At 56.3% G+C, this 26426-nt stretch overlaps 1 protein-coding gene across 4 annotated transcripts; it reads left to right on the top strand.

The window, feature by feature from the left end:
- Positions 1-3422: 3422 nt before the first annotated feature.
- On the top strand, positions 3423-24949 carry BAHD1 (bromo adjacent homology domain containing 1). 4 transcript variants are annotated; one of them, XM_037834310.1, is made up of 7 exons: positions 3423-3726; positions 18211-19653; positions 21316-21695; positions 22678-22837; positions 23277-23353; positions 24103-24203; positions 24632-24949. In XM_037834310.1, the coding sequence occupies exons 2-7, from the start codon at positions 18225-18227 to the stop codon at positions 24819-24821; spliced, it is 2337 nt and encodes a 778-aa protein (XP_037690238.1). In that variant the 5' UTR covers positions 3423-3726; positions 18211-18224; the 3' UTR covers positions 24822-24949. The 4 variants fall into 4 exon arrangements, with proteins under 4 accessions (XP_037690238.1, XP_037690239.1, XP_037690236.1 ...); XM_037834311.1 differs by having other exon boundaries at positions 21313-21695; positions 24112-24203; XM_037834308.1 differs by having other exon boundaries at positions 21313-21695.
- Positions 24950-26426: the final 1477 nt, after the last annotated feature.

The raw sequence follows: 26426 nt of genomic DNA, 5'->3' as shown, positions 1-26426 counted from the left end.
GTGTGAAATGGAGGGGGTGGGAGTGGTCATTGCTACCACCACAGAGACGGCGCTGCCCGCTGGGGTGCCCTGCCCGGGTGCCAGGTGGCTGGAACGGAGGGCAGGCGGTCTGCAGGGACTGCGGCGGGCAGTGGGGGGAGGTGCCTGGCGGCTGGACTGGAGATGACGGAGCAGCCAGTCTGTCCCGGCTGTCAGTCGGGTTGTACGCGGTGGGGGAGGGGTGTGCGGCATGTTCTCTCGGCCCTGGATGTTTTCCTCTCTGCATCTCTCTCTCTCCCTGCTTCCAGCTCTGAGGCTGTTAACCCTTCCAGATGGGTCTGGAAGCGCCAGAGTAGAGAGAGCCCCCTACCCAGCGGCAGGGAGGGGGTGGCTATGGGCGATCTGCTGGATCCATTCCTCCCCCCAGACCAAGCACCAAACCTTTGCTGTGGTGGAGCTCAGGGCTGCTGGGTGTGCCAGGGTGAGGAAAGGTGACGGTCCCCAGGCGTTGGCTGCTCCAGTGGGGTGGGGTGGGGTGGGGTGGGGGAAGCACACACTCAGGAAAGGTTAGAGGAGCTGAAGGCAGGAGGAAAACGTGGACCCTTTGCGAACTGTGGAGGGGCTCTGGGTTTGGAAGGAAGGAGGCCCATTGCAAAGGTCCCTGGAACTGGGGTGAGGAGGAAAAGAGAGCAGAAAAGTCCCTCTGGGGGACAGGCAGGTTGTGCAGCCCCTAGCCTCTTCTTTGCTGGCTTGTTGACCAGTTTCAACAAGCAGCACTGGGGTTGGGGAGGGAAGGACAGGGCAGTGGTCAAGTGAACCCTAGGCTGGCAGGGGAGGAACGCCAAATGCCTTTAGCCAGCCTGTGGCTCCAAACCATAACCCAATAAGTCAGGGCTTCGTGGGGCAAAGGAGACAGCTGCCCACATGGGGAAGACTCAGGCTGGCAGGCTAGGCAGCCTGCAGTGGGCTCTCATGACTGACCACTCTGCCTTCCCTCCAGCCAGTATTCCTTCTCTTCCCTCCCACGAGGGCCCCAGTTAAAAGATAGCTCTTTTCCCTCCACCCCAGGGCCACTGGATCTTCCCTCTGCCCAGGAAAAGTCCAGCTCCCCAACCTCATCTTGCCATCACTTCCTGGGCCAAGCGTGGACTTCCTGCCACCTGGGTCTCCTTTCCTGTGACCAGGTACATTTCTCCTCTGACTCTCTCATCCTCGGTCCCTGCCTGTTAGCTGGCACAAAGCAGCTGCCAAGGTCAGCACAGCCTGGGCCACTGACAGGAGCCCTGTCCCCTCTTCTGTCAGCCTGGCCTTGGCTCCAGACAGCCTGGAGGGGAGTGAGCTGCTTCAGAGGCCACCACCGCTGTTACCCTCTACCACCAATCTCCCCTGGAGAGGGGGGTGGGAGATGCTCCAGGGGGTTAATCAGCCCATGGGACAGACTGGGGCAGGGATGGGGTGAATCTTGTGAGGTGGGGGAGTAGGGCTGGCCTGGTAGAAGGGCAGCTGCTGAGAATCTTTTCCCTGGGAGGTGCAGGGAGGGGAGAAATTCTTTAGTGTCCTACTTTTACAGGTTTGGGGATTTTGCTTTCCCTGAAGGTGGGAGGTGAGAGAAGTAAGGGGCAGTTGCCCTAAGAGAACCTGGCCCTTTGAGAAATTTCTGCATCACTGTCTTTAGTATCCATTCACATACTTCTCCTACTGGGTGGACCCCTCTTTTAAAGTGTCCCCCAATACAGTTAAAACTGTCTGGATCCCCGTCACAGCTCTGGAGGCATATGGAGAACTGTTCTTGGGTTTTATTTCCCATCCATGGTGGCCACTATTCCAGATTACCTTCATGGCTGCCTGGTTCAGTACTTGAGTCCCAAGGTCTAGGAAAGGCTGGGCACTAAGTGCATTGCAGGAGACCCTCAGGGAGGGGCTTCTCAGCCACACTTCAAGGCTAGGTTTCTCCTGCCGGCCTAGTGACCACCTGGGAGGGATCTGCACTCTTGAGTGTTTTCTCTTCTGCCCTTAGGTGGTCCTGGGCCCGGGCACAGCCCCTCCCCAGGCTGCTCCCAGCTCCCGGTGACTTGACACTACCCTTTCTGCTGCTGCTCCTTTTACCTCCAAAGCTCCCCTCCCCCGCCTGAATTAGGAATGAGGCTTTGTTCAGGGGTGGACTCAGCATTCCTCAAGATCCTACTACGTGCACGTCCACTGCTTGTTGAAGTGAAGACCTATGCGGGCTCTGGTACTGCAAAGGTGTCTGAGTCGACACAGCCCCTTCCGCACCTCACAAGGACCTTCCCCCGGTGTGACCTCAGCCTTATGTGCCCACCCACCCCGCTGACCACACGGGCGTGCTCGGGCTTGGAAAGGCACGTCTGTGGGTGTGAGAGACGGAGCCACAGCATTCGGTGACGAGAAGGAAGCCAGGTAAGAGTCGACACTTGGTCCCAGCCTGGCTTGGGGACGCGAGGGAGGGAGTCCAGCCGCGGCTGTCAGGCTGCCCACCCCCTCCCCCCTCCCCCGGAGAGCTCTGATGTTCCCCGCGGTGGTGGAAGAGGGTGTGTGGGTGTCAAGGACTCACAGACCAGGCTCTGCTGTCAGCTGGAAATAGATGAGGGTTCCACACTCTGCTTTTAAGGAGGGTGAATGAGAAGCTGGGTGGGAGGTGGGAGGTGAAGGGGAGAAAGAGGAAAAAGAGATGCGGGTGAGGGGTTACCGAGCCAGGACCGACCTTGCTTGAAAAGGAAAGGAGACGTGGCAGGCAGGGAAGTCGGAAAGATGAGGCAAGGGCGGGAGGGGCTTCTCAGCAGTCCGGGCCCTTACGCTGGAGTCTGGGGCCCTTTCTGCAGGAAAAGAGGGGTTGTCCTTGCTTCATTTTCGGCTAATCTTCCCGAAGCTTTGCCCTGGGGGCAGCAGTCTCTGGCGAGGGTGGGGTGTTCCTCGGCCCGCCGTTTTCTCCAGTGGATGCTGGGGAGCAAGGTAAGAGGGAGAGGGATGGCGAGGGGTGACGGTCAGGGAGAGGGCGAGATAAGATTTCTCGGGGGGCGGGGGAAGGTGGGGTAGCAGCTGGGGGATTGGGGCTCCAGGGTCGGGTCAACCATGGAATACGGACTCAGCTCTGGAGATGGAGAGAAAATCCAAGAAGGCCGCAAAGAAAATCACCCCCCACCACCCTTGGCACCGTACCCCCTCCCCCAGGCCCCACCACTCCTCCCCGCACCACCCTCCCCCGGCCGCCTCGTGCTGCCCCCTGCGTTGGGACGACCGACCCACGGTTCTGATTGGTCGGAGGCGGGGAGGGGGAGCCGAGGGCCGGATTGGCTGGCGGGACCAGCGCAGGGCGGGGCGGCTGATTGGCGGAGCTGGCTGAGAGGCGCGCGGCTGATTGGCTACGGACGAGGAAGCAGGAAGGAGGGCGGTGGAGGCTCCGCTCTTGGGGAGTTTGTGGGGGAACCGCGAGCGGCGTAGCGGATCCCGGAGCCCGGCCCCCGCCGCCCGCCCGTCCGGCCGCCTGCCCCGCCCGTCCGGACCCCACCGTCCGCCCGCCCCGGCTAGGCGCGCCCGCCCCCACCCCGACGGCCCCGCCCGGCCGCGGCCCCCGCTCCGCCCGCCCGGCCCCGGCCCCCAGGAGGAGGCGCTGACGCAGCAGCGTGGAGCCCGGGAATTGAGCGCCCCTGGGGGGTTCCAGCCGCCGGATTCCAACCCGGCCGGGGCCTGCGGACGCCCAGAGCCGCGCCGTCCGCTCCGACCGTCCCGGTGAGCTAGGGGCCAGGGTCGGAGGGGAGCGAAAAGGGCAAAGCGGGCGGGAGGGAGCAAAGGAGGCAGACGAGCGAAGAGGGAGAGGACCGGCCGCCCGTCAGCGCGCCCCACCGAGCGCGCCGCGCCGCCGCCCCCGCCAGCCCGGGAAGGGACGGACGGACGGACAACGCGAAGCAGGTGCGGCCGCCTGCGGACTCGCGCAGCCTCTCTATCCGCGGGTCCGGCGCCTCTGGTCCCGCCATCGGGGGTACCACGCGTGCCTCGAGGTGACAGCCCCCGGGGGGCCGCCCGCCTCGAGGCCGGTGGCGGGGGTGGGTGGCGGCCGCAGGGTGCAGCTCGCCGGGCGGTGGCGGCGCGGGCGGTCCCGGGCCGCGGAGGGCGTGAGGACGCGGGTCGTTCCTCGCCGCCTGGGAGCCGGATCGCCTCCGTGTGCGCGGGCGGCGAAGCCCCCTCCGCCCCGCCGCGCCCCCTCCCCCATCGCGGTCCCCGAGGCAATGGGCCGCTGCCGGGGGCGGCGCCGCGTGATCGCCCGCCCGGGGTGGGGTGGCGCCCTCCCGTGCTGAGAGCTGGCCGGTTGTTTGTAGGGTGGGGGGCAGGCAACGGGGGCCGCGCCGGGGCGGGGGGTGGTGTAGACCCGATCTGATCGCGCTGGGAGGAAGGGAGGCGCCGAAGACGGAAGGGGATCGGTTCGAGAAGCGGAGTGTGGGCCGCGGGAGGCCCGGCGGGGACCGTGCGGGGCGGCGGCCGAGTCTGAGGTGGGGCGGGGGGGATCGAAGTTGTCAGACCGCCTCCAAGTGACAGCGGGACCCCGTGTTCGCGGCCCGGCCTGGTCCAGCCCGATGCAGCCCTGCCTGCCCTTCCGTGGCTTCTCAGGGGCCGGGGGCCGGATCAGGTCCGGCCAGAGGGGCCCGCTCCGCGGTGAAGCGTGGGACAAAGGCGACGCCGAAGCGGGCGCAGGTGGTAGCGTCGAGGAGGGGAACGGGTCCAAGCCACGCACCCCGAGGGGCGGGCGACGGTGCCGGACTCTGCCCCGGGGACTGTGGGGGCCGCGGAGCCCGCCGAGAGGAGCTGCGGCACCGGCTTCACTGCTTCAGCTGCTTATCTCCTTGCCGACCTGGAAAGAGTGGGGTGGTCCGGGCCAGAAGGCAGAAGGGTGAGGGTTATGGGCACGGTGGGTCCTGGCCAGTGTCTACTGGGTTGCTGGACTGGCCCAGAAGACTATCGGTGAGCTGCTTTAGAGCCTGTCAGGAATGAGGGGTTTTCAGCAAGCAGAAACTGCCTACGGGCAGAGGTTTAACCCCACTTGGCATGTCACCTAGTCTCCATTGTCAACAGTCTTAAGAGTGGCATAAGATCAGTTGGGTTGGGAACTAGGAGACACCCCCCAAATGTGTTTTTGCAGTTCCTCCACAACTGCTTTTAGCACTTTTCAAGGAGGTTCTCACCGAGATGAGAAGCTGAGTTTATAAATCCAGGGAGGAATTAATAATTTTAAAAAAAGGTTTCTAGTCCTTTTCTTTGTGTCACTTGAGAGTCCCCCCCACCCTCCAATGTCTTCCACAAAAAGGAGAAAAGGGCACCAGAAAGAGCGCATGTCCTGGAAGGACACCACTGTCCTTGGCTAGCTGGAGGACACTTGGGAACCACTGCCTTAAGCTTTGTGTGAATCTAACTCCATCAGTTACCACTCTAAGCTGGGTGCTGTTTTTCCATTTGTGAAAACCCACTCTGAGCTGCTGTGTCTCCTCATGTGACCCACACCTAATGGAAGAGTTGGGACCACAAAGATAGGGAGATTTGTATCTGGGTTGCATCCCCACCTCTGAGTCCCACCTCAAGTGGGCCTGGTTCCAAGCAGCTCGCTGCTGTGATTGGTTGTAAACCACCCCCCCTTGGGAAAGCTGCTGTCAGCCTTCCCAGAGGAGCAGTGTGGGCATGGAGTTAATTCATAGCCCCCAGGAGGGTCTAGACACCAGCCTGGATGGAGTTCAGATTTGGGGGAAGGGAGAGGTATTACCTGGGGCAGGAGACTAGGGTTTATTCTGAGAGAATTTAATTGCATGTCTAAGGTTCAGAGAATGTTGAAGAATCCCAAGGCCCTGGTGCCTTCGGTGGGACTACAGGTTTTGGGATTTCAGAGCAGTGGCTTGTTTTCACAGCAGTAAGAAAGGGGTGACCTGGTCCAGCCACTGGAATATAAAGGGGAGTTGCCAAAATAATGTTCCTCCCTTTGACAGGCTCTTACCTGGTAGAAGACTTAGGTCAGTCAGATCAAATGTTTAGGAAGATTTGCTTGGGGTGTATAGCCAGTGGTGAGGTTTTCTCATTTTTCTATTGCCCTCCCTTTCTTCCTTTCTGTTGCTCTGCTGCTCCCTGTATCAGGCCTACATTACTACTGTCACAGTCTGACCCCAGAAAGTGTCTCCTAAGGCTCTCTCCGAGCTATGCCACATACATTTCTCTCCCTGCATCTTTGTTCCTGTGACTTTTCCTCATGTGAGGCCCCCCTCGCTGTCCTCCCCTCTAGCCTGAATCCCACTCGTCCTTCAAGGCCCAGGCTTGGGTCCTGTTGTTTGTTGCTCAGGCCCCTCCAGGCCAAGGTAATCATCTGGCTCTGAGCTTGTGATCCTGGATTTTACAACATAGCTTCTTGAGTGGTTTTGTAGGTTGGGAGTTTCTTAAGGACAGGGATGGTATGAGTGTTAACCTTATTGTGTGGATATTCCGAGACACCTCCTGTAGTACTGTGAACACGGTTTGTCTCCAATGATTAAATGCAGTTGGCTGCTGGGTTGGCGTGGGAAAAGATGGGAAACCTTCCCTTTGGCTTCCTTAGCAATGTATGGAGTCCTTGGGTGTTTCCGCCCTTTTTCTGTAAAAGGCAGATGGAAAAGCGCATGTTTGGGGTGCTTTAGCACAGGGAACAAATGAAGTTTAGCTGCTGTTTCTGATATTCCAGCTGGTGAGAGTCTGTCCTGTGGACTGCCCACATGACACCATATAGGCATGAATTGGAAAAGGGCTGTAATCCTGTTTTTCTCCTACCCCAGCAGGCTGTTCTCTCCACCCTGCTTTGCTGCTCTTATGCAATTTTCCTTGTTGTCCATGCTAAATGAATCCATATGTTTTATCTCTTCTCAATCCTGGGTGTAAATGAGGGAGAAAACATGGTTCTGAGAATGAAAAAGAAAAAGACTCCTGGGTCTGGCCTCATGGACAGGACTTTTGGGGCTGGTGTTGGAGGAGAGTGTCTGTGGGGGCATCAGGGACATGTGAAGTGCTGATCAGCCCCACACTGGACCCATCGGAAAGGAAAGCTAGGATCCCTTCTGTCTCGGAACTTCCATTTTTGTTCACCATCAACCCTGGACCATGGGTGAAATGGGAAATAGGACTGGTGGCTGGTTTGAGTCTAGACAGTGAAAAAATAAATTCTGCATCCATCCCATTTCCCCCAAACCTCCCTTTTGTGCCCCAGTTTGATGATTAATGGACCAGCGTTTCCCTTCCAAGTGGGAAGGCCACCCCTCACAGTTGCCATGGCAATGCAGACCGCTCCCCCGTCAATTAAAAAAAAATCCCTACTACTTCCCTCCACTTTCCTTCTACTGTAGCAGGAGAAAAGCTGCCTCAGAATGCATCTTCTGGGTTATCTCCTCAGCTGCCCGAGCTGTTTTTGCGGTGTGTCCCAGAGCAGAGTCCTTCCTCTCTTTCTGGGGATGGCACTAAGCAAATTGTACCCACACTCTTGGAGCCAGTAGCTCCACAAACACTTCTATCAAGAAGCAGAGAAAATTCCTGTTCATTTATTCATCCGCAATGCAAATTAAAAACCAGACAGAACTCTCCTTTATCTTTTCCTTTGGGTTAAAAACAAAAACAAAAACTCCCCCCCACACTTACTCTAGTATCACCTGGGGGCACTTGACATCCATAAAGGAAGTTTCACTAAACCTGGCAGGAATTCCCCGAACCTTCCAACATCCAACTTCAAATTGGAGTTCTGTGGAGATTTTCAATTTATTTATTTTCATTCCTCTCCTCTACTCTGTCCCAGCATCCAGGAGGACTTGTGTGTTTTCATTTTATCTGTTCTTATTCCTTTTGGCCTTGCTCTGGCAACATCTGGCGTCGGCGCCCTGTCGCAAGGTGAGTCATTAAGGAGGAAAAAAAAATCTAAGGAAAAAAAGTCTCTGGAGTTGCGAAGTAGCCTGTGTTGAACTAAGACTACCAGCCGAAGCTGTTGGGTTTATGGAGCATTAGACGAACTGCCCAACATTAAAGGGCCTCCTTTTTATGAATGGGTTGTGAAGAATGTAAATAAAGCAGCATCTCTCAATGGGGAAGCGTTTTACATAAGCAGTACTACCCCGACCCAAGTATTTATGGGAATTCGCTAGCACAATCTGGAAAGGCTCGCTTCCTTTGTGAACTTGCCATTATGCTGGGGACTTCAGGCCTTTGGAGGTAAGAGGAGAGCGTGCAGCCCCAGCACTCTGGCCCTGCAGGTCCCCCGGGGCTTGATGGGCCAGCTCACGGCCAGAAGTGCCTGGAAACCTTGAAAAGTCACAAAATCCAGTCCGTAGTCCAGAGCCCGTGATGCTCGGAAGGACAAGCTCCGGCCTGAGGTCCTGGAATTCTGCGGCTCCTGACCCCTCAGGCTGCTCGGACCTCCCCAGGTCAGGGTACAGGGAGCTCCTGGACGATGAAATCCTGCCTGGTTTTATTGGAGGCACCTAACTAGAGTCAAATGGACTGGTTTGAATTTCAGCTCCTTTATGTTCCCCTGCCCACCTCCTGGTTCGGCCACTATTGAGCAGTAAAATGGCTAAAAGGGAGGAGGAGGAAGAGCTGCAGTGGCCATGTCTGCTGGGGGCCAGACATGCCCGATGGGTGCCCTGGACTCTGCTGATCCCTGAGCACCAGCCTGGCCCTGGGGTCCTGATGGGGCTGTTGGTGTCCTTGTCCTGGGCAGCTTGATCTGGAAGCCAGGGGACCAGAGGACTGTGGTTTTGATGAGCAGCCAGGGGTGGGGTTATGCCCAGGACTTTGTGCTGTGTCCTGGGGAGGGTTTTCATCCAGGTTTCATTTTCCCAATGGGAAACACCTCTAAAGATGGTTAGTCACCTGACTCAAAGTCCCACAAAGAAATTGCAGGACACAGTGACCAAGTTACCTGAATGGAAAAAATGACACTTGTCTTAGTTAACAGGATCAATGCCAGACAGGAACTTGGGTCTAGATCTTTTTCCTTGTGTCAGTTCCTCTTCCAATGGATTTGGGGTGCTTTGACCATCTCCTCAGTTAAGGAGGTGGGACCTGGCCTCTTTCTGCCTCTTGTGACCCTAGGGGTCTCACTTGGTGTGATAGATGCAGCTGTTTCAGATTCCTCCTCGCAGAGGAGAGGGATGTATCACACTTAGGCCTTTCCCCAAGTGCAGCTACCTGTCTAAAATGTTCGGGAAAAATGCAGTTTTGTGACACTTTGAAGGTTAGTCACTTTCTCTTCTGGCCAGGTGGTTTCGAGGCAAAATATTAATTTCTATAGGATCTTTGTAGAAATCATGAGAACGGTGTTAGGGTGCTGTTTGAAGCCAGGATACGCTGACAAGTGTGCCAGAAGGAAAGATGGAGTCACCTTTCCACTATATTCAGACTCTCCTCAGAACTGAGGAGCGTCCCCTGCTTTGTGCTTGGAGGGTCTCACCCAGATTGTGGATAGGATGCAGAAGAGAATTATAAAAATGATGAATGACCATAAGAGATGATCGTCAGAGAAAATTGAAGGGTTTTGGACTTACTCAGTCCAAAGAAAGATAGCTAAGGGTCACTGATTATGTCCTTCCTGTTAAGATGGTTGGTTGGAGTGTGATGACCGGTTTTCAGTTTTCATTGCAGTCTGGGTTGGAAGAAGGGGTTTCACCTGAGGCAAGAGATGTGGGAGAATTGTAAAGACTCTTTTTTGGGCTTTACTTTAAAATCAGGAAAGCCTATCTTTAAAGTGCTATTCCCTCATCCCTTTGCAGGATATTAAATGGGTTTGTTTCAAAAGTGTATGTGATTGTGGAGATGAATGCACAACTATATGATGATACTGTGAACAGCTGATTGTACACTTTGGATGATTGTATGGTATGTGAATGTATCTCAATAAAATTGCATTAAAATATATATACAAAATAAAACTAAATGAACAAAAAATTTAAGAAGTGTGTGTAAGTTTATGAGGAACTTTGAGCAAACTTTTTTGTAGAAACACTTTTTCAAATTACGTTTATGTTCCCTGCCGAGCCCATGAATGCCTTTCACCTGTCATTTTATTGGAGTACATTTTCAGTTACTTTGTGGTGAAAAATCAGGAAAGACCAATAATGTGCTGTAATGCCAGAAGCTAAAACAACACAGAAAAGCAAAATTGAGTGTGGAAGTCGATCTTGAAGTCTGTCAGTGACCCAGCAGCTGTCCCGGGAGGCCCTGGATGGGGGCAGCGCGTTGCAGTTGGGTGGGGGGTGGGGGTGCCTTCGTACGGACACCTGGCTGGCCTGCCTCTGCCCTCGCTGACTGCGGGATTGTGGGCTGGTTCTACCTCTTTCTACCTCTGTTTTCTCCTCCTAAGAATGAGATGAAGGTTACCTCGCAGGGTTGTTTTGAGGATAAACGAGGTGCTTAGGGTGGTGTTGGAGAGTGCTCCACAAACATTAGCCCCACTGTTATCATAGAAGCCGTGGCAGTGATTGGAGAATTCCCTACTGTGCCCACTTCAGGGATTTAGGAGCTGCTAGTGCACATGTTGGTTCTTTGCTGCTGATTTCACCTTAATATCAGTGACATTCTTTATCTCCATACCAGTGTGCCTCTTAATGGGTTGGGGGTAACAAATGGAATGAGAGGAGTATTTTCCTGAGGTCGCTGGGCAAGTTGGGAGAGAGGAGAAAGAGGATGACAGTGAAAGAGGTTTGTGCTGTGTAACTATGAGAGCTTTCCCGAAGTAATCCTCTTGATCTGTGGATCAAATTGAAGGGGCCTGGTGGACTCCCGGGGTTGGGGGAAGAGTGGGGATCAGAAGACAGAACCATCCACCTAGGGTAGAAATGTTATTTGGGGTGGAGCAGGTGGGCAACCAGATCTTTGTTAATTCAGCAAGTCTTATTAAGCCCTGTGGGCAGGATTTAGTGGCAGGGAGGGCAGAATCTCCTGTCCCTGTGGAGTTTGCATCCTGGTGGGGGTAGCAGTAATGGCTCAGTTAATTAGGTGTGAGCTATTCGGGTTGGGTACCCATAACTCTGGTGGGGTCAGCCTTGTGCTTCTGTTCCTGCCCATAGAGTATTGGGAAGGCCTGGTCTGGGGTCTGTTCATTCTGAAGGAGGTTAGACCTTGCTGGGGAGGCTGAGGACAGAGCTCCCATCCTGGCCTCGCTGGTCAGTTTCTTCTGTTCAGGACTGGAGTTAGTACCTCCAGTCTTGGCACACCATCTTAGAAATCTAAGTTGTTGATCTCTGGAATATCCTGGTGGTTGGACCAACACATATCCTTTGCCACTCCTGGGCAGGTGCCTGGAGCAGGCTGGTGAGCCACTGTGGTCATCTTTTTTGAATAATTGGGTATTAGAATCAGGAGGTTTCCCCTGAGGAAACCCCTTTTGCTGAGGCCCGTAGCTCTAAGTCCTGGCTGAGCTTTGGGGTGCCCTATTCCTATTCCTGTTTTGTTCTCCCGTATTGTTAGCTGCTTGGAGCAAATGGTCCTGCCCCCAGGAGTAGATTTGCTTCTGGCCCAGCATGGGCAGTGTGAAGTCTGGATGGCAGGCTCTGAGGGATCCCTAGCCTGAAGCCCCTTTGCCCCCCAGCCTGGAATCCTAAGTCCATCCTCCTGACATGGACCCAGTGGGGGTGAGTCTGGGAAAAGGTGCATTTATCTCCTGCCTCCCAAAGTTCAGCTTTTATCTGTCATTGCTCCTGCATCCAAATGTTGATGCTGCCCACTCTGCTGGGTTTCTGTTTCCCACAGTGCCCCATGGCGTGAAGTAGGCACTCAGTGTTTGAATGAAGACCTGGCCCATGGGTCCCTTCTGTGATGCTGCCTTGGACAGGGGGGTCTCTTAGCCAAGTTCCCCGAGCACTCCGGCACAGCCCTTGTCACACCACCTGTCTTGTCTGTCCTTCCTTTTGTCTTCCTGCCAACCCAAGCTCCAATTTCTTAGTCTTTTTCTTTTTCTTTTCTTTTTTTTTTTTTTTGCATTTTTCCTTAGGAGTTTAGCCTGGTCCTTGGCATGTATGGAAAAGAGAATAGGAATGAGCTTGTATTGAGCACCTTCTGTTTACCAGTTTTTCTGCTAGGTACTTTACATATATTCTTATTTAATTTAATTCTCACAGCCTCACTATGTAGACAAGGAAACCATGGCCCAGAGAATTTCAAACCATTTACTCAAACCCAATTATGGTTAGCAGCGGCAAGAAGTGGCTTTCAGCCTGTGTGGGCCTTTGCCTCTGCTGTATTGGGCCACAATGGGGGCCAACAAATGTCAGCTGAATGGGCAAAGATCACAAGAGGTGCAGTGCCTGGGAATGCTCTAGCTTAGCTGGGCTGGCATTTGTTGATCCAGGTCTGCCTGGTCCATACGGGAGTTGTGCCTTGGGGAGAAGCTAGGGAAGGCATATCACCTAAAGAAGGGACATGTGTCTTTCAAGGAAGCCTTTAAAGACCAGTTTTGTATTGCATGGGATTACCTTCTAATTTGTCAGGTTAGAGTTTCTTAAAGCAGAGCACTCTGGTGTGACTAAATACATTGCTCTCTGCCCACTGTCCTAGCTCGGAGCCCGTGTGCGCGCACGTGTGTGTGTGTGTGTGTGTGTGTGTGTGTGTGTGTGCATGTATATATCAGCTTCTAAATCCAAGGGGTATACCTTCGTCTCTCTCACTCCTAGTCCCCCACCTGTAGGAAGGGCCTTGCCCTGTGACTAGGGCAGTGTTGGTAGTTTCTAACCACACGGGAAGATGCTTCCACCAGGTCTCCTGTTGTTGTTTTCCTTTACTGAACTTCCTATATAAAATGGGACAGGGATTCTATTTACAGTCTGAGTTAAAACTCCCCTCCCTTCCCCTGGGATTTTTATTTCTTTATAGTCACAGGAGGTGGGGTGTCTGGCTTTGCCTCTCAAGCTGGAAGTAAGCAGAGGTTCAGGACACATGGGTGAAGCCCTGGGCCTTGGTTTCTGGGGCCAAAGGTGGGACCTGGTAACTGGGCTGGGCTGGCTGATGCACCAGACCCTATGTGGGCTCCCAGAGCCCCCAGTGTGCAGTGTGAGGAACAAGTGGTCTGGCAGGCCAGAGATAGGCTTGGTGCCTCTGGGTGGTGGGGCCCAGCTCCTCAGATGGCCACCGGACCTGAAGGCAGCCTGTAAAACCAGCCTGTGTCCAGATGGGTCAGGCCAGTTCCCTCTGCTTGTGCTCTGTGCTTCCTGCCTGGGTGTTTGTGGGATCCCAGCCTGATTACAGAGTGAGTTGAGTATCTGCAGCAAGTGGTGCACTGGTGAGGTGGGGCTGGTAGCCAAAGCCACTACCATATCTTCAAGCGGAGTGCCCCGTGGCTCCAGCTCCATGTCGCCAGAGTGGGGCCTCTCCCTATGTGGGACCCACACTGAAAAAGCTGTTAGATGGCAAGAACAGGCCAAACACACGCCCTCTGACCCCATCCCCTGGATCTAGCCCTGCTCTTAGCATCTGAAGAACTTGCCTTTCACTGTAGAGTCATGTTACTCGGAGATGTAGAGCTGTTGGGATGTGGTTTGTGCCCCTGCCCTGTTGTGTCGCAAACTGAGCCTGCCACAGTTCACCCCACCCTGAGCCCTCCAGGAGAGAAGGAGCAGTGCTCCTTCTTTTCCCTCCGTTTCCCAGGGTCGACACTTGGGTGTTTTCAGTGGAAAAGTAGCAGAGTTCAGGTGCAGGCTGGATTTTCAGATTTCTCATGGCGAGGGGGCAGGAGGGGAGAAGGAAGCTGGCTTCCCAGCCACTGCCTGCTGTGGGGAAAGGTCCAGGCCCAGGCCGGGGCAGGCTGCCCTCCTCCCTCCCCTCCTCCCTGCCTGCCTGGTTCCTGCTCCCGCCTGGGCATCCTGCAGGATCCCTGCTAGGCTCTCGCGTAGTGGCTCGTGTAATCCTCACAGCCACTCCTAGTAAGGTTCATTTTGCTGTATCGATGTTAGATGAAGAATCTGAAGTTCAGAGAAGTTGAGGAAGTTGTTCATAAGGGGCAGTGCTGGCATTTAAATCCAGGTCCGTCTGACTCAAAGCTTTTGTTCTTTCCACATTACTGGGTCTTGGGGATTCAGGAGATACCAGCTGTGTCTTTACCTGGCTTTTCCCTAAGAATCGCAGGGGCCTCATCTCTGTTTTACAATGAAATAACAGCAACTAAATTTAAATGAAAGGGAACCCACAGTTGTGTTCTTGCCACTTTTCTTCTCTGGTGGAAGATTCAAGAAACTCGGTGCTCATGGAAAGTGTTATTATTTCCTTCCAGGGTGGGGTGGGGTGGCAGTTATTGCCCAGAGAGGTTGCAGAGAAGGGCAGTGCTTAACTCAATGCCAATTATATGGCTTTAGCTGTAATTGGGGGGAGGTGGTTAAGGCTGGGCCTTTCCTGGCTCTCACCCAGATGACACCTGGTCTGCCTCTACCTAAGACCTCCGTGAATACTGTCCTTTCATTAAAAACAAATTTAAAAAGCCTGAAAAGCAAAATGTAAAGTTCAGTGGATGCGGGAAGATTCAGAAAGGGCAGTGGGGCAGAACCCTGGGATGGGAGTGGGGGGTACGGCCTGGAGCTCCATAAGGGGAGGGCAGTAGCACTTCTTCGTGCCCCTGTGCAGTTTTCCCCGTGGAACCCCACCCTTGTTCTCCCCTCAGCAGTGCCCATGGCCCATGCCCCTCCAATCTTTTACCCTCTCTCACGCCTCAAACCTTCAGCCACCCATGAAGCACCTTGGGTGTGCTCCACACACTTGCTGAAGTGGGGGTGGTGCCTGGTGCTCCTAGCAACTCGAGAGCGAGAGACAGGTCCTCTTTCCTGTTCTGCCTCTGTGGAGATGGCTTCTCCCAGTCCTGGGCAGGCTGGGGGTGGCCCTGCGACACAGAGGCTGCTGTCACACTGCAGCTGGGCCTGAGTCTTTGCACTTCCTGATCCTTCCCCTTGATTTTGAGACCCCGATGTGCCAAGGGGCTGAAAAGACCTTTTTGCTGTCTTTTGAGTACACTTGTGGGGATTTGGGACTGGGCCTGTGGTATGCGGGGTTTTTGGCCTGGAGGCCCACCAGCCAGCCACTGTCCTTAATGGCAGCCAGCTGATTGCTGCTCAGAGCTGGGGACAATCAGACTGGTTTTCCCCAGTGAGGACTTGCTTGACAGGGTGTAGGCAAGCAGCAGTATGCCCTGGGGAGTCCCTCCTAGGAACCTTCTCTGGACTCATCCTGTGCTACCTGTGTCTGGGAGGACAGTGCTTCCCAGAGAGGAGGAGGGCGGTGCTGAGGGAACCCAGACCGGCCTTGTCTCTTGGCAGTGGTAGGAAGTTCCTGGCTGGCTGAGCTCATGTGTAAGTGGGAGGGACAGCAGGATTGGCAGGGCTAGAATGAGAACCAAGCCTACAGCTTTCCTGGGATCTTCTTCCCCCAACCTGGCTGGGCCACCCCCGGCAGGGGCCCACACAGGCTGGGAGCCCCCTCCACCCAGCCCCACCCCAGGGGAAAGCTGCAGCTGAGGTTCTCACAGGTCCAGCTTCAAAGCATGACTCACACATGTACCTCAGATTGGAGTGGGAGGAAAAGCCGGCAGCAGAGACCCCAGCCTCTGCTAGAGGATGTGGGTGACATCGCCACCGCCTTAGGCACTGCATGAATGCTGGGAGCTGTTTTGCAGTGTGCTTTTGATGGCCCTGGGTTTTTTTTGGCAGATGAAGGCATTTGGCAGATTCAGGAGAGGCTAGCAAGAGGTTCTTATACTCCATTAGGAAACTGACGTGCAGCCTGTGATTTAGAGGCTTCCCAGGATCATCCACACCAGGGACATTGTGAGTTCCTCAAGGACTGGAGATCTGAATGGGAGGTTAAAGAGCAGGATTCTCTAAGGGAACAAATTGCCACGTTCTGGGGACAGTTTCCTGGAAGTGAAAGGCATTCAGGATGCCTGCTTGGCACCTTGACCTCTCTCTGCTTAGGCCCTTTTCTGGGTTGAGAGGGAAAGACTCTGTGGGCTATGGGTGGGGGTGCAGGTGTCCCAGGACATCCACCCACACAGCCAGTCCACCAGCAAGCTCTGGGCTCTGGGGGGAGGAAAGTGGCAGGCCAGCCCCTCTCCTGCTAAAAGCCTGAAAACACTTCCCTGTGCTCTCTTTCCTGTCGACTCCCTCCTTGCTCAGCACTTGTGTGTGTCCTCAAAGGCCACAAACCTAGGTGGCCTCAGCCTTGGCCCTTGGTCATTTCCAGATCCAGCTCCTCTGGTAACTTGGAGCTTGCTGAGGGGCATTGGCCCCGGCTCGGCTATGTGGTCTGTGTCCCCATTCTCCCATCCCCAGGCTCTTTGGGAGTGTGGGAGGGCTGGGCCAAGGCTTTCCTAGAAATACAGATGTGCTTCTGCTGCTGCTGCTTGTCTGCTCCCCCACCCCCAGCACAGAGATACCCAAAGGGCCTGTGGGTTATAAGAAATTGTGATGCTTGGGGAGTGAGAGGAGACATTGCTTATCAGCATGCTGTGCAGACAGGAAAGGGTCTTTCGGAGCCTAGCAGAATGCTTGGAGGTTTTTTTGGAGCTCTCTCAGGAATGAATGGATTTGCCTTCTGTGACTGTATCTTGCCTGGGGCCTGGTCTCTGGGCAGTGGCAGGTCCCCACACGTGGCCAGAGCAGCACCTGGCTCTCAGCCTCCCCTTTCCAGTTTTCTCAGATCTTCCTCGGGGGTTGAGGGTCACCCACGCGCCCCTCAGCTGGTTTTTCGAGCACCCTTTCTTAACCAGTGTTGCATGTCCCAGGAGATAAGGTGCCTGGTGACCCCAGCCACTGGCCCAAGGCCACGGGAGCTTGCTGGGAATGGTGCGGGATTCCCTGGGTGCCCTCGGGCTTGAGACTTTCAGGGTTAAGTTCCAGCCCAGCAGGGACTGCTCCCAGCATCTCCAGTAGAGTGACTTTGAATAACAAAAGCAGTGGGTAAATTAAACTGAAAAGCCTGGGCCTGCAGGGTGTGGAAGGGGGTCGCAGGGTGCCTGGTGAGGGACAGAGGGGTGTCTGGCACCTTACTCAGCAGAGCCTGTGCTTTGGGTTGGGGAGGAGGTGAGTAAACAGCCTGGTGGTGTCTGACCACTGCATCCTCTGGCCTCTCTCCCCTGGGCTGAGGCCCAGGCTGCCCCTGGCCTATGTTGAGAGCGTTTAGCCAAGCAGTGTTAGGGGGTGACGCCTGGCCCTGGGCATTTTCTGTCAGGAGCTCTAGGCTCTAGGCTTCCTCAGACTCCAGGCCTGCCCCTATCCTCTCCCTGCCTGGCACCTTGCTACCAGGAGGGAGACTCGAGGAACGGGGCAGGACTCACAGGCAGCCCTGCTTTGCCCCCTGCTTTCTTCTCCTTGATACTTTCTTTTCCCAGCTCTTTGCGGGTGGTGGAGTTTAAAGCTCTGCCCCAGGTCGAGGGTACAGTCCCCAGGGCTTTCTGCACCTTGGAGTATGGTGGTCCCAGCCTGACTGACTCCCCTTCCCCACTCACTGTGCACTGTTTGGGCTGCTCTCCCCTGGAACCTGAACCTAGGGTGATCTGGCTCCTGGGGCTGGCTGGGACCTCCCCTGACCCATAGGCTCCTTGAAGCTCAGTCCTCACCCACTATGGGCTTTTCTAGCAAGACCCAGGTTATGGCTGTTCTGCGGTATGTGCCAGGCAGGGAGTTCCCAGCTGGACTTTGCCCCCTCCACTTTCCAGCAGGCAGGTTCCCCATCTCATCTCCTCACTGTCCATCTTGTCATCCATCTGTGGCCAGTCTCAAAGCCCCAAGTTGGAGGGCAGAGTTAGTAATGCTTTGGCAGTGCTTTTGGAGGAATAGATGTCTCCCTCCCCCTGCTCCACCCTGCACCGAGGCCCGTCCTGGCTCAGTATCTCCAGAGCCACCTCTTGTTCTGTGATGGGTGTCTAGTGGGAGAAGAAAAGAGTAGAGAGAAGAGAGCTTTGCCTCCAGCTCCTCCTGTCCTCTCACTCTGGGGTCTGCATTGCTCTTTTGGCTCTTGGGGACTGCAGAGCAGAACCCTAGGCTAAGAGGAAAGTGGGGGGAGCAGGCCGTGCACAGCTGCTGGTAACCCGACCCCACTGGACTTCCGTACACTGGAGTAGGGGTCCAGAGAAAATCCAGGCTGGAGATGGCATCGGGGACAGGTCAGAGCTACTGCAGGGCCAGGTGGGCTGCAGTGGGGGAAAAGGAGGCCAGGGAAGGCCCCTCTCACTGCCTGCCTTCTGTCCTGCAGGTGGGGGGCACTCCATGACACACACGCGGAGGAAGTCCCTTCCCATGCTGAGTTCGGGCCCTGCCGGCCGCAGGGAGCCCCTGCAGATGGAAGACAGCAATATGGAGCAGGAGGTGAAGGGTGTGGAGCCAGACATTCCTGAGAGCCCAGGGCACCTCACAGGACGCCGCAAGAACTACCCACTGCGTAAGCGCCCACTAGTTCCCGAGAAGCCCAAGGCCTGCAAAGTGCTGCTGACCCGCCTGGAGAATGTGGCTGGACCACGAAGTGCAGATGAGGCTGACGAGCTGCCCCCTGACCTGCCCAAGCCCCCTAGCCCAGCCCCATCCAGTGAGGACACGGGCCTTACCCAGCCTCGCAAGCGGCGCCTGGCCTCCCTCAATGCCGAGGCCCTCAATAACCTGCTGCTGGAGCGGGAGGATACCAGCAGCCTGGTGGGCACCCGCCGCAGTCGAGGGGGAGACCCCCATCGCAGCCGGGATCGCGACCGGGCCACTGGCAGCTGGTCCTCCTCCAAGAAGCGGCCCCGGCTGGGGGAGCTCGGAGGAGGAAGTCGGGACCTGTCCCCAGAGCCGGCACCAGACGAAGGTGCCCGCCGGGAGGGTGACCCAGCCCCCAAGAGACTGGCCAGCTTGAATGCAGCTGCCTTCCTGAAGCTGAGTCAGGAGCGGGAGCTCCCCCTGCGACCGCCTCGTGCCCACCCAGAAGCAGACGGGCGCTCCACCGAGCCACCGGCACCCAAGGCCATGCGGCCAAAGTGGGCCAAGGTCAATGGCAAGAACTATCCCAAGGCCCGGCAGGGGACCAGCTCTGGGGAGGCTGGAGGCCCACTTGGCTGGCAAGGGTGCCCCGAGGGGCCATGGCCATCTGCCACCCCTCGTGGACTGTCTGTTCAGCCACCTTACCAGCCCCTGAGCAAGGCCCTGGAGAGCCCCTTGGGCCTGTGCTCCCGCCTGCCCCTGCTGATGGGTGGGCAGGCAGCTCTGAAGCCAGAGCCTGGGCGCCCAGGCGAAGAGTCACCTGCCCCCAAGCAGGAACTGCACCAGCCCTCTTTCCCCACCCCCCAGCTGTCCCCGCTGCCAATGCCTGGCAACCCCGCCGACTACAGTGGCCTGTGTGGTGGGCCTGAGCTCACTGCGCTAGGCAGCTTCTATCTGTACTGCGGCCAAGACGGACTGCAGTGTGGGGGCTACTCCCCCTGCCCCATGCTCCCCGAGGGCAAGCTGTCCTCCATGGCTGCACCTAACGAGGGGCTCCTCTTGGCTCCCAGCTCGGTGTCTGTGGGAACTCCTTTCCAGCACCCTCCCTGGGGCTCCTCTCGCTATTGCTCCAACGAGGACACCGGATTGAATGGCTACAGCCTCTGTGGAGTGTTGCCCCTGCCCCTGTCCCACATTGGCACTACCTGTGGCGGCTGCCCCTACAAAATGCCTTTTGCAGCAGGTAAGCCTTCCTAGAGGTGGGATATGCCAAGGAGTTGAGGAGACATAGCATCCCAGGAGGGTTGGTGGAACAGGGTCTAGCTACTACCTGGGAGGTAGGGGACTCTGAGAAGGGAGTACTTGGTGCCCCAAACCTAGGAGCAGCCCCAGCAAAGACACCCCCTGTTCACCTCTTACCAGCCCTGCTCTGCCCAGGTGTCTGTGGAGATTGCTTGGCCTGAGTTAGGCATATTGTGGTGGTGGCAGGCCCAGGAGGGTCTCTCCTCACTCCCCGCTGGGGTACCCTTTCTGAGGCTCTGACTAGCAAGTTAGATATTGAAATGAGGGCTTTTGCCAAGTTGTTCCCATGTCCTCTCTGCCCTCCTCGAGGAAAGCTCGCGTTCCTTACTTTCCAGGAGTCCAGACCGTCTGCCTGCCAGCTGAGCATTCAGGGGAAGGATGGCGGGTACCAGGCCCAGAAGGCGGTGCCAGCTGCAGTAGGGCAGCTTCACCCTGGCCAAACAGGTTTTGAAAGAGAAGTAGTGTCCAGATTTAGCATCACCTTGTTCCGAGCAGACAGGATGGTAGTGGGGTGGCCCGTGCCCCTGTAGTCATCTCTCTTCCCCTAGACTGGCAGGAGGGCAGGAGGATCCTCACCTGCCTCTCCAGGCTCCCTCCCTGGCTACTGGGTGCCATGAGGAGCTCTGCCCTCCTGCTGGGGGTGGGGGGTGAGGGGTGGAGCCTTCCCAGGGCTCTCCTTCCACCCACCCCTTCTTGTAGGGTTCTATAAAACAACTTTATAGAGCAGTTGGCTCTGGCCAGACTGGTTGTTTTAGGTTCTGGCGAGAGTCAGAGCTCTAAGAAACAAGAATAGGCTGATGCTTGGGCTTTTTCTTCTCTTTTGTACCACTCCCAGAATCTAAACACTTAACCTGTGGGATCCAAGCCTTACTCCCTCATCCTAATAATGATGACACTGGAAAACACCTTGTCTCAGGCACTGTTCTAAGCACTTTACATTTGGGAGGCGATGCAGAAAGTAATCGAGCACAGACTCTGAGCCAGGCAGCCTGGGATGAAATCTCAGCTGCCCCACTTTGTGACCCTGGGACAAATCATGTAACTGCTCTGTGTCTTTGTTTCCTTGATTGTAAAATGGGGTAATAATAGTACCTGTCTCATAGGGTCGTGGTAAGAATGAAATGAGTTAATACACTGATAGCAAAAATACCTAGTGAGCAGTAAGTGATACTTGCAACTACTACGTGTGTTGCAAGGCACTTGAGGGGTAAAGTGACTTGTCAAAGGTCATGGCAGCTAGTAAGTGGCAGGTCAGGGATCCATATGCCCGACTTTCTGACTCCAGAATCCCTGTTCCTTAGCACTGTGGAAGTCTTAGAGAAGTTTATATCAGAGCTAAAGAAGCTGTTTTCACTACCTCCCCATCTTTTAGGCTGGAAGGGGAGATGGAAATGTCTGCAGGCCCATCACCAAAGTCAAGAAATACTCTGGCCCCCTTGGGCAGTCATTTGGAAAGTCCTCCTTAAAGGATCCCACCTGCCACCTCAGGGGCCTTTGAGTTCACAGTCAGGATTAAGATAGGAGCAGGTACTGGAAGCAAGTGGGCGAGGGGGCGTACCACTTGTGCTTACCTGCCCTCACCCACACTCTCCTTTCCCAGAAGGCTGCAGGTCCCTGGGCCAGCTGGAATTTCCTCTCCCGGAAGCTGGCCACCCAGCCTCACCCGCCCACCCCCTCTTGGGATGCCCTGTGCCCAGTGTGCCACCTGCAGCAGAGCCTGTCCCCCATCTTCAGACCCCCACCTCGGAGCCCCAGACAGTAGCCCGTGCGTGCCCTCAGAGCGCCAAGCCTCCCAGCGGTTCCAAGTCAGGTCTGCGCACAGGCTCTGGCTGCAGGCACAATGCAAGGAGCAAGGCTGCCCGCAGGCCCAGCCACCCCAAGCAGCCGCGTGTCCAGCGCCCACATCCACGCCGCCGCCGCCGCCGCCGCACTAACGGCTGGGTGCCCGTTGGGGCTGCCTGTGAGAAGGCCGTCTATGTCTTGGTGAGTGCCAGCTCTTAGCTGGTGGGGAGTGGGGGGGTGTGACAGTGGGGACACAGGACCTACAGTGACGTGGGTCCAGGAAACCCCTGGCTCAGGCTGCTCTGGGAGGGGGCAAGAGGCTCCATCTCATTTGTACCCCAGCCTTTCCCCCCAACCCTGACTGATGTATACCAGTATGGCCTCAGGAAGTCAGGGAGCACACAGTCACAGCTGGTGGCTGCCATCTCTGTCACTCACTCACTCACGGGGCAGCCATCTGAAGAGTGTTCGACTCTCATCCCTGCTCATTCTGTCCCTTCCATCTTGGATTATGAAATGGAGAGCTTAAGTGGAGACTTTCTGATTAAGTACATATAGGGGAAGATGGGGTGGGCAGAGAATTAGGGATACAGGAATGCCTAGGATGATGAAAAGAATTGTCAGCTAAAATTTGTTGAGCACTTCTTAGATACAAGGACTAAGCTAAGCACTTTGCACGCGTTATCCCCTTTAATCACCCTAGGAGGTAGGTACCCCAGTTTCTTATAATTTGCCCCCATTTTACAGATGAGGAAACTGAGGCCAGCAGTGGATTACATAATTTGCCCAAGGCTACTCTACTTACAATGGTGATTTAAGGGTCTGAACCTATCCCACTAGGGAGCCCGAGCACTTACTACGATGGGAGCTTGGAGGGAGAGTGGTTGTCAGGGATGTGGTGGTCAGAGCTCAGCCCCAGAAGTTTTGGACCACTTTCCACGCTTGTTCCCCTTTCTCATCCTTTCTCTAACCATGGGAATCCCTGCCTCTGTCCCGTCCATGGAAGCCAGGTACAGGGAGAAGAGGCCAGTGTGCATACTGCTTTGGCAGTTTCCTGTCCTTAGTGGTTTGACTACCCTGGGGAAAGTGTAGAGGGGATGTCCTTCCCTTCCTCCTTCCTCCATCCCTTCTCGCTTCAAGTGTGGCCCCTCAAGCCTGTTTGTGTCGTTGGTCTGTTGCCCAGGATGAACCAGAACCAGCCATCCGAAAGAGCTACCAGGCGGTGGAGCGGCACGGAGAGACGATCCGAGTCCGGGACACTGTCCTGCTCAAGTCAGGCCCGCGGAAGACATCCACACCTTACGTGGCCAAGATCTCAGCCCTCTGGGAGAACCCTGAATCAGGTACCCTCCCTCAGGCTGGGGCCCGAGGGGTAGCCACCTGCTCCGGGGCTCCAGGCCCGGATCTGCCCCTCCCTGGAGTTGGGCCTGGCGCGTCTCCCCGTGTTCCTGGCTCAGAGTCTGCCTTCCGCTCAGCCGGGGCTGTCTGCCGCTGAGGGCTGTGGATGACCTTGTGGTGTGGGTTGGAGCAGCTCAACCTTTCTGCCCTGGGCACCTGTCCCCCCACCTCGCCTGTCAGTACCCATTCTCCCCCTGCTCCCTCGGTGCCAGCAGCTTTCCAGGCCATGAATGTGGGCTTGGCCTGGGGTGGGGATATGGGTGGCTGAAGCCTGCAGGATCGACTCAAGCATGGAGGCTGGATGAGCCTCTGGCCAGTGGCCAGCCTGCCTGAGTAACTGGGGCTGCCAGCTCAAGCCATGACTACTACTTTTGTCACCCCCAGGAGAGCTGATGATGAGCCTCCTGTGGTATTACAGACCCGAGCACTTACAGGGAGGCCGCAGTCCCAGCATGCACGAGGTGAGCTGCCTGGCAAATGGGTCAGGGAAGACCGGGGTGGCACTAAGGTAGCATGGGGTGGGGGGCGGCAGTGGGCAGCCCAGTCCCTGAGCTCGGCACTTCAGACTCCAGAGATTGGGGCCCTGGGGAAGGGCCTGGGTTTAGCCTTTTCCCCCAGGTTGCCCCAATTCATGTCTCAAAGAGAACAGTAACTATTGTCTTAAAAGGAGGCAGAAAGGGAGACCTTAAAGGCAGGAGGTGCCAGAATGGGAGTGAGTGGGTGCGCCCCGCTGGCCACCCAGAAGCGGGGGTGCAGTTGCATGCCTGGCCACCTTTGCTGTTATCCACAGTGTGAGGGATAGAGGAGAAAAGACTCCTGACACCTCCCAGGCTCTCCCCAAGCTGTGTGCTAGGAGAGGCAGCTGCAGTCCGTTTTGTGGTCTCTCCATCCCCGATAGGGGCTTTCATTTCATCTCTCCTAGCTGAGGCTTTCACCTTACTTGGTGCGGGTGTGGGGGGTAGATAAGGGTCAGGGGCTGGAGCAGGTACCTGGCTACTCCTGGGTGGCTCAGCGTCTTGGAGGAATGCCCTGGGGCTCGGGGTGAATTATGCTGAATTTCTTTCCCAAGAACTTGTTTCTTGGCTCCCTGGAGTCACTATCTGGAGTTACCTCAGGTCAGGAGTCCCTGCAGAGGGGTTAATGTCTGCCTTGTTCCTGGAGTTAGGGGCCTCCTAACCCTGGTAGCCAACCTCCTCCTGTCTTCCCTGAGCCTTTGCAGAATGAAGTCTTTGCATCTCGACACCAGGACCAGAACAGCGTGGCCTGCATTGAGGAGAAGTGCTATGTGCTGACTTTCGCTGAGTACTGCAGGTGCATGGGGCCTCCGACTCCCCAGGGCTGTTTGGGGGCTCCCTGGGACCTCCAAGGGGATCTCACTCTGCTCTGGCACTTACTGGGCCTGATCTCCTGGAACCTTCTTCACAGCCTGCCTCCACCATCTGATTTTTATATAAGAGTGGGTGGGGCAGAGTTGGGGGTGTTCATAGTACTGCTGTGCAGTAAGTCTGGGAGAATTGGCAGGTGCTTGGGAGGAGGGCCCGGACAAGTGCATTTGTCTGGTGACAGCAGACGGGCTGGCAGTTGGCAGAGCAGAACTAGCCCCCAGGATGGGGTTGGGGGGACAGCACCACCCCTTCAGGGGGTGTGTGGGGGGTGCCCCAGCTCTCTGGACAGGGTGGAAGATTAGTCCTCCTGCCAGGGTGTCTGTGGTTAAGGTGGTGACTGGTGTGTCCCTGCAGATTCTGTGCCATGGCCAAGCGCCGAGGCGAGGGCCTCCCCAGCCGCAAGACTGCACTGGTGCCCCCCTCTGCAGACTACTCCACCCCGCCGCACCGCACGGTGCCTGAGGACACGGACCCTGAGCTGGTGTTTCTTTGCCGCCATGTCTATGACTTCCGCCATGGTCGCATCCTCAAGAACCCCCAGTAGCCTCCTCGTGCCCAGTCTGGGGCTGCCATGAGCGAGTGGAGCTCAGGGCAGGGGCCACTGCTTGAAGCACAGCACTTGGTTAAGGGGCTACAGGGGCCTGAGGCTGCCGGCCTGTGGTTCTCTTGGGGTGGGAGTGGAGGGTGGGGAGGGCAGGGGCCCCTATGGCAACCCCTATGGGTTCTGGGCCCCATGGGGAGGGAAGGGGAGGTCAGGGTATAAGAAAAGCATCAGGACCCTCATCTTGGCCCAAGGTACCTCTCTGTGGTCCCCTGGGCAGAGACCCCTGAAGAAGCAGTCTTCCCCAAGGCTGGGCCAAGCCTGAGGGGCACGGGGCCTTAGGGGAGGGGCAAGGTCCTTCAGGAACCAGACCCAGCAGGTCCTTCTGCAGCCTCCCTCTGGGCCCCTCCAGGGGGGAGTAGGGGCCAGCTTTACCTCACCCACTGTGACCCGCTGCTTCTCCCATCAGCCTGGGACCAGGCCCTCCCAGATTCTAGCACAGCTCCGAGCTTATTCCTTTGAGGCCTGGGGAGCCAGAGCATTGATTTCCTCTTCCTGGACTCGGGGCTGTTCCCTGGCTTTCCCCCTTGCAGCTGCAGCAGCCCCTGGTGCTGGAACAAGTTGACCGGGCCCTCACAGTTGTGGCTGTGGCCCACTTGAGGGAGTCAGCCTCCGGTCTACTCCCCAGTGAGGGCCGCCCCACAGGTCTGGCTTTCCAGAAGTTAACTGGTCAACATGGGGTTTGTCATGTCTGGAAGGGCAGATGGGTGCTGGGAGGGGGTGGGGGGCAGGGGGCAAGGAAAATTGCTACCTGATTTGTTGAAGACTTTTCCTCTTGCCTTACACTTGGAGGTTCTAGGAAACCTCTTGCAGAACTTCACATGTGACCCTTCAAGCCACACCCACCTGAAATCAAACCAAAGGAGTGTGGCTCTCCTCGCCCTGCCACCCTTACCCTAGTCTTTTGTAGATTGCACTAATTTACGTCCCAGCGAGAATCAACACTGTATCAGTCCACAGACCTGCTGAGCTGCAGCCACTTACTCTTGGAACTAAGGCCCTGCGTTTTGAGTTTGTTCCTGCTGCCCAGGGGCCCCGGTCTCACCTCATGCTGCTCCCCAGAGTAGATTAGGACGCTCAGCCCCCTGTCGTCCTTGCCTGGCCCTGGTCCTCATGCTCCCTGTGAGGGGGCTAGAGAAGCCTGGTTATTTCCTATTTGTACCAAAGAGGAGCACGGTGGAGGGAGAGAGGTGGGTACTGTGCAACTTGGGCCTGCTGCTGGGAACCTGCCCACCAAGCACTTCTACACGGGCACACCCCGTGGGGGCAGGAGCCAAGGAGGACTGCATGGGGTCCTCCTCCCCCGGGGAGGGGCAGGTGCAGACCCAGCAGGCTGAGGAGGTGGCACTGGGTGAAGACAGGTGGGGGCTAGAAAGGGAGGTGGAAGTGAATCCTGAGAGCACCCCCAGTTCCCCCTGGTCACCCCCAGGCATTGTGCTGTCCAAGTGAAGACAAACTGCTCCTGATTGGTCTGCTGGGCTTGGCGAGACCTGGAGGCGTCAGAGGTGAATTTATGCTTGGGAAGCCCAATCCCAAACCTGAAGGGTA

The sequence above is a fragment of the Choloepus didactylus genome, chromosome 4, assembly GCF_015220235.1.
Source record: "Choloepus didactylus isolate mChoDid1 chromosome 4, mChoDid1.pri, whole genome shotgun sequence".
NCBI classification, from domain to species: Eukaryota; Metazoa; Chordata; class Mammalia; order Pilosa; family Megalonychidae; genus Choloepus; species Choloepus didactylus.
Note: the sequence above shows the minus strand (reverse complement) of the source record. Positions and strands in the feature narration are given on the sequence as shown.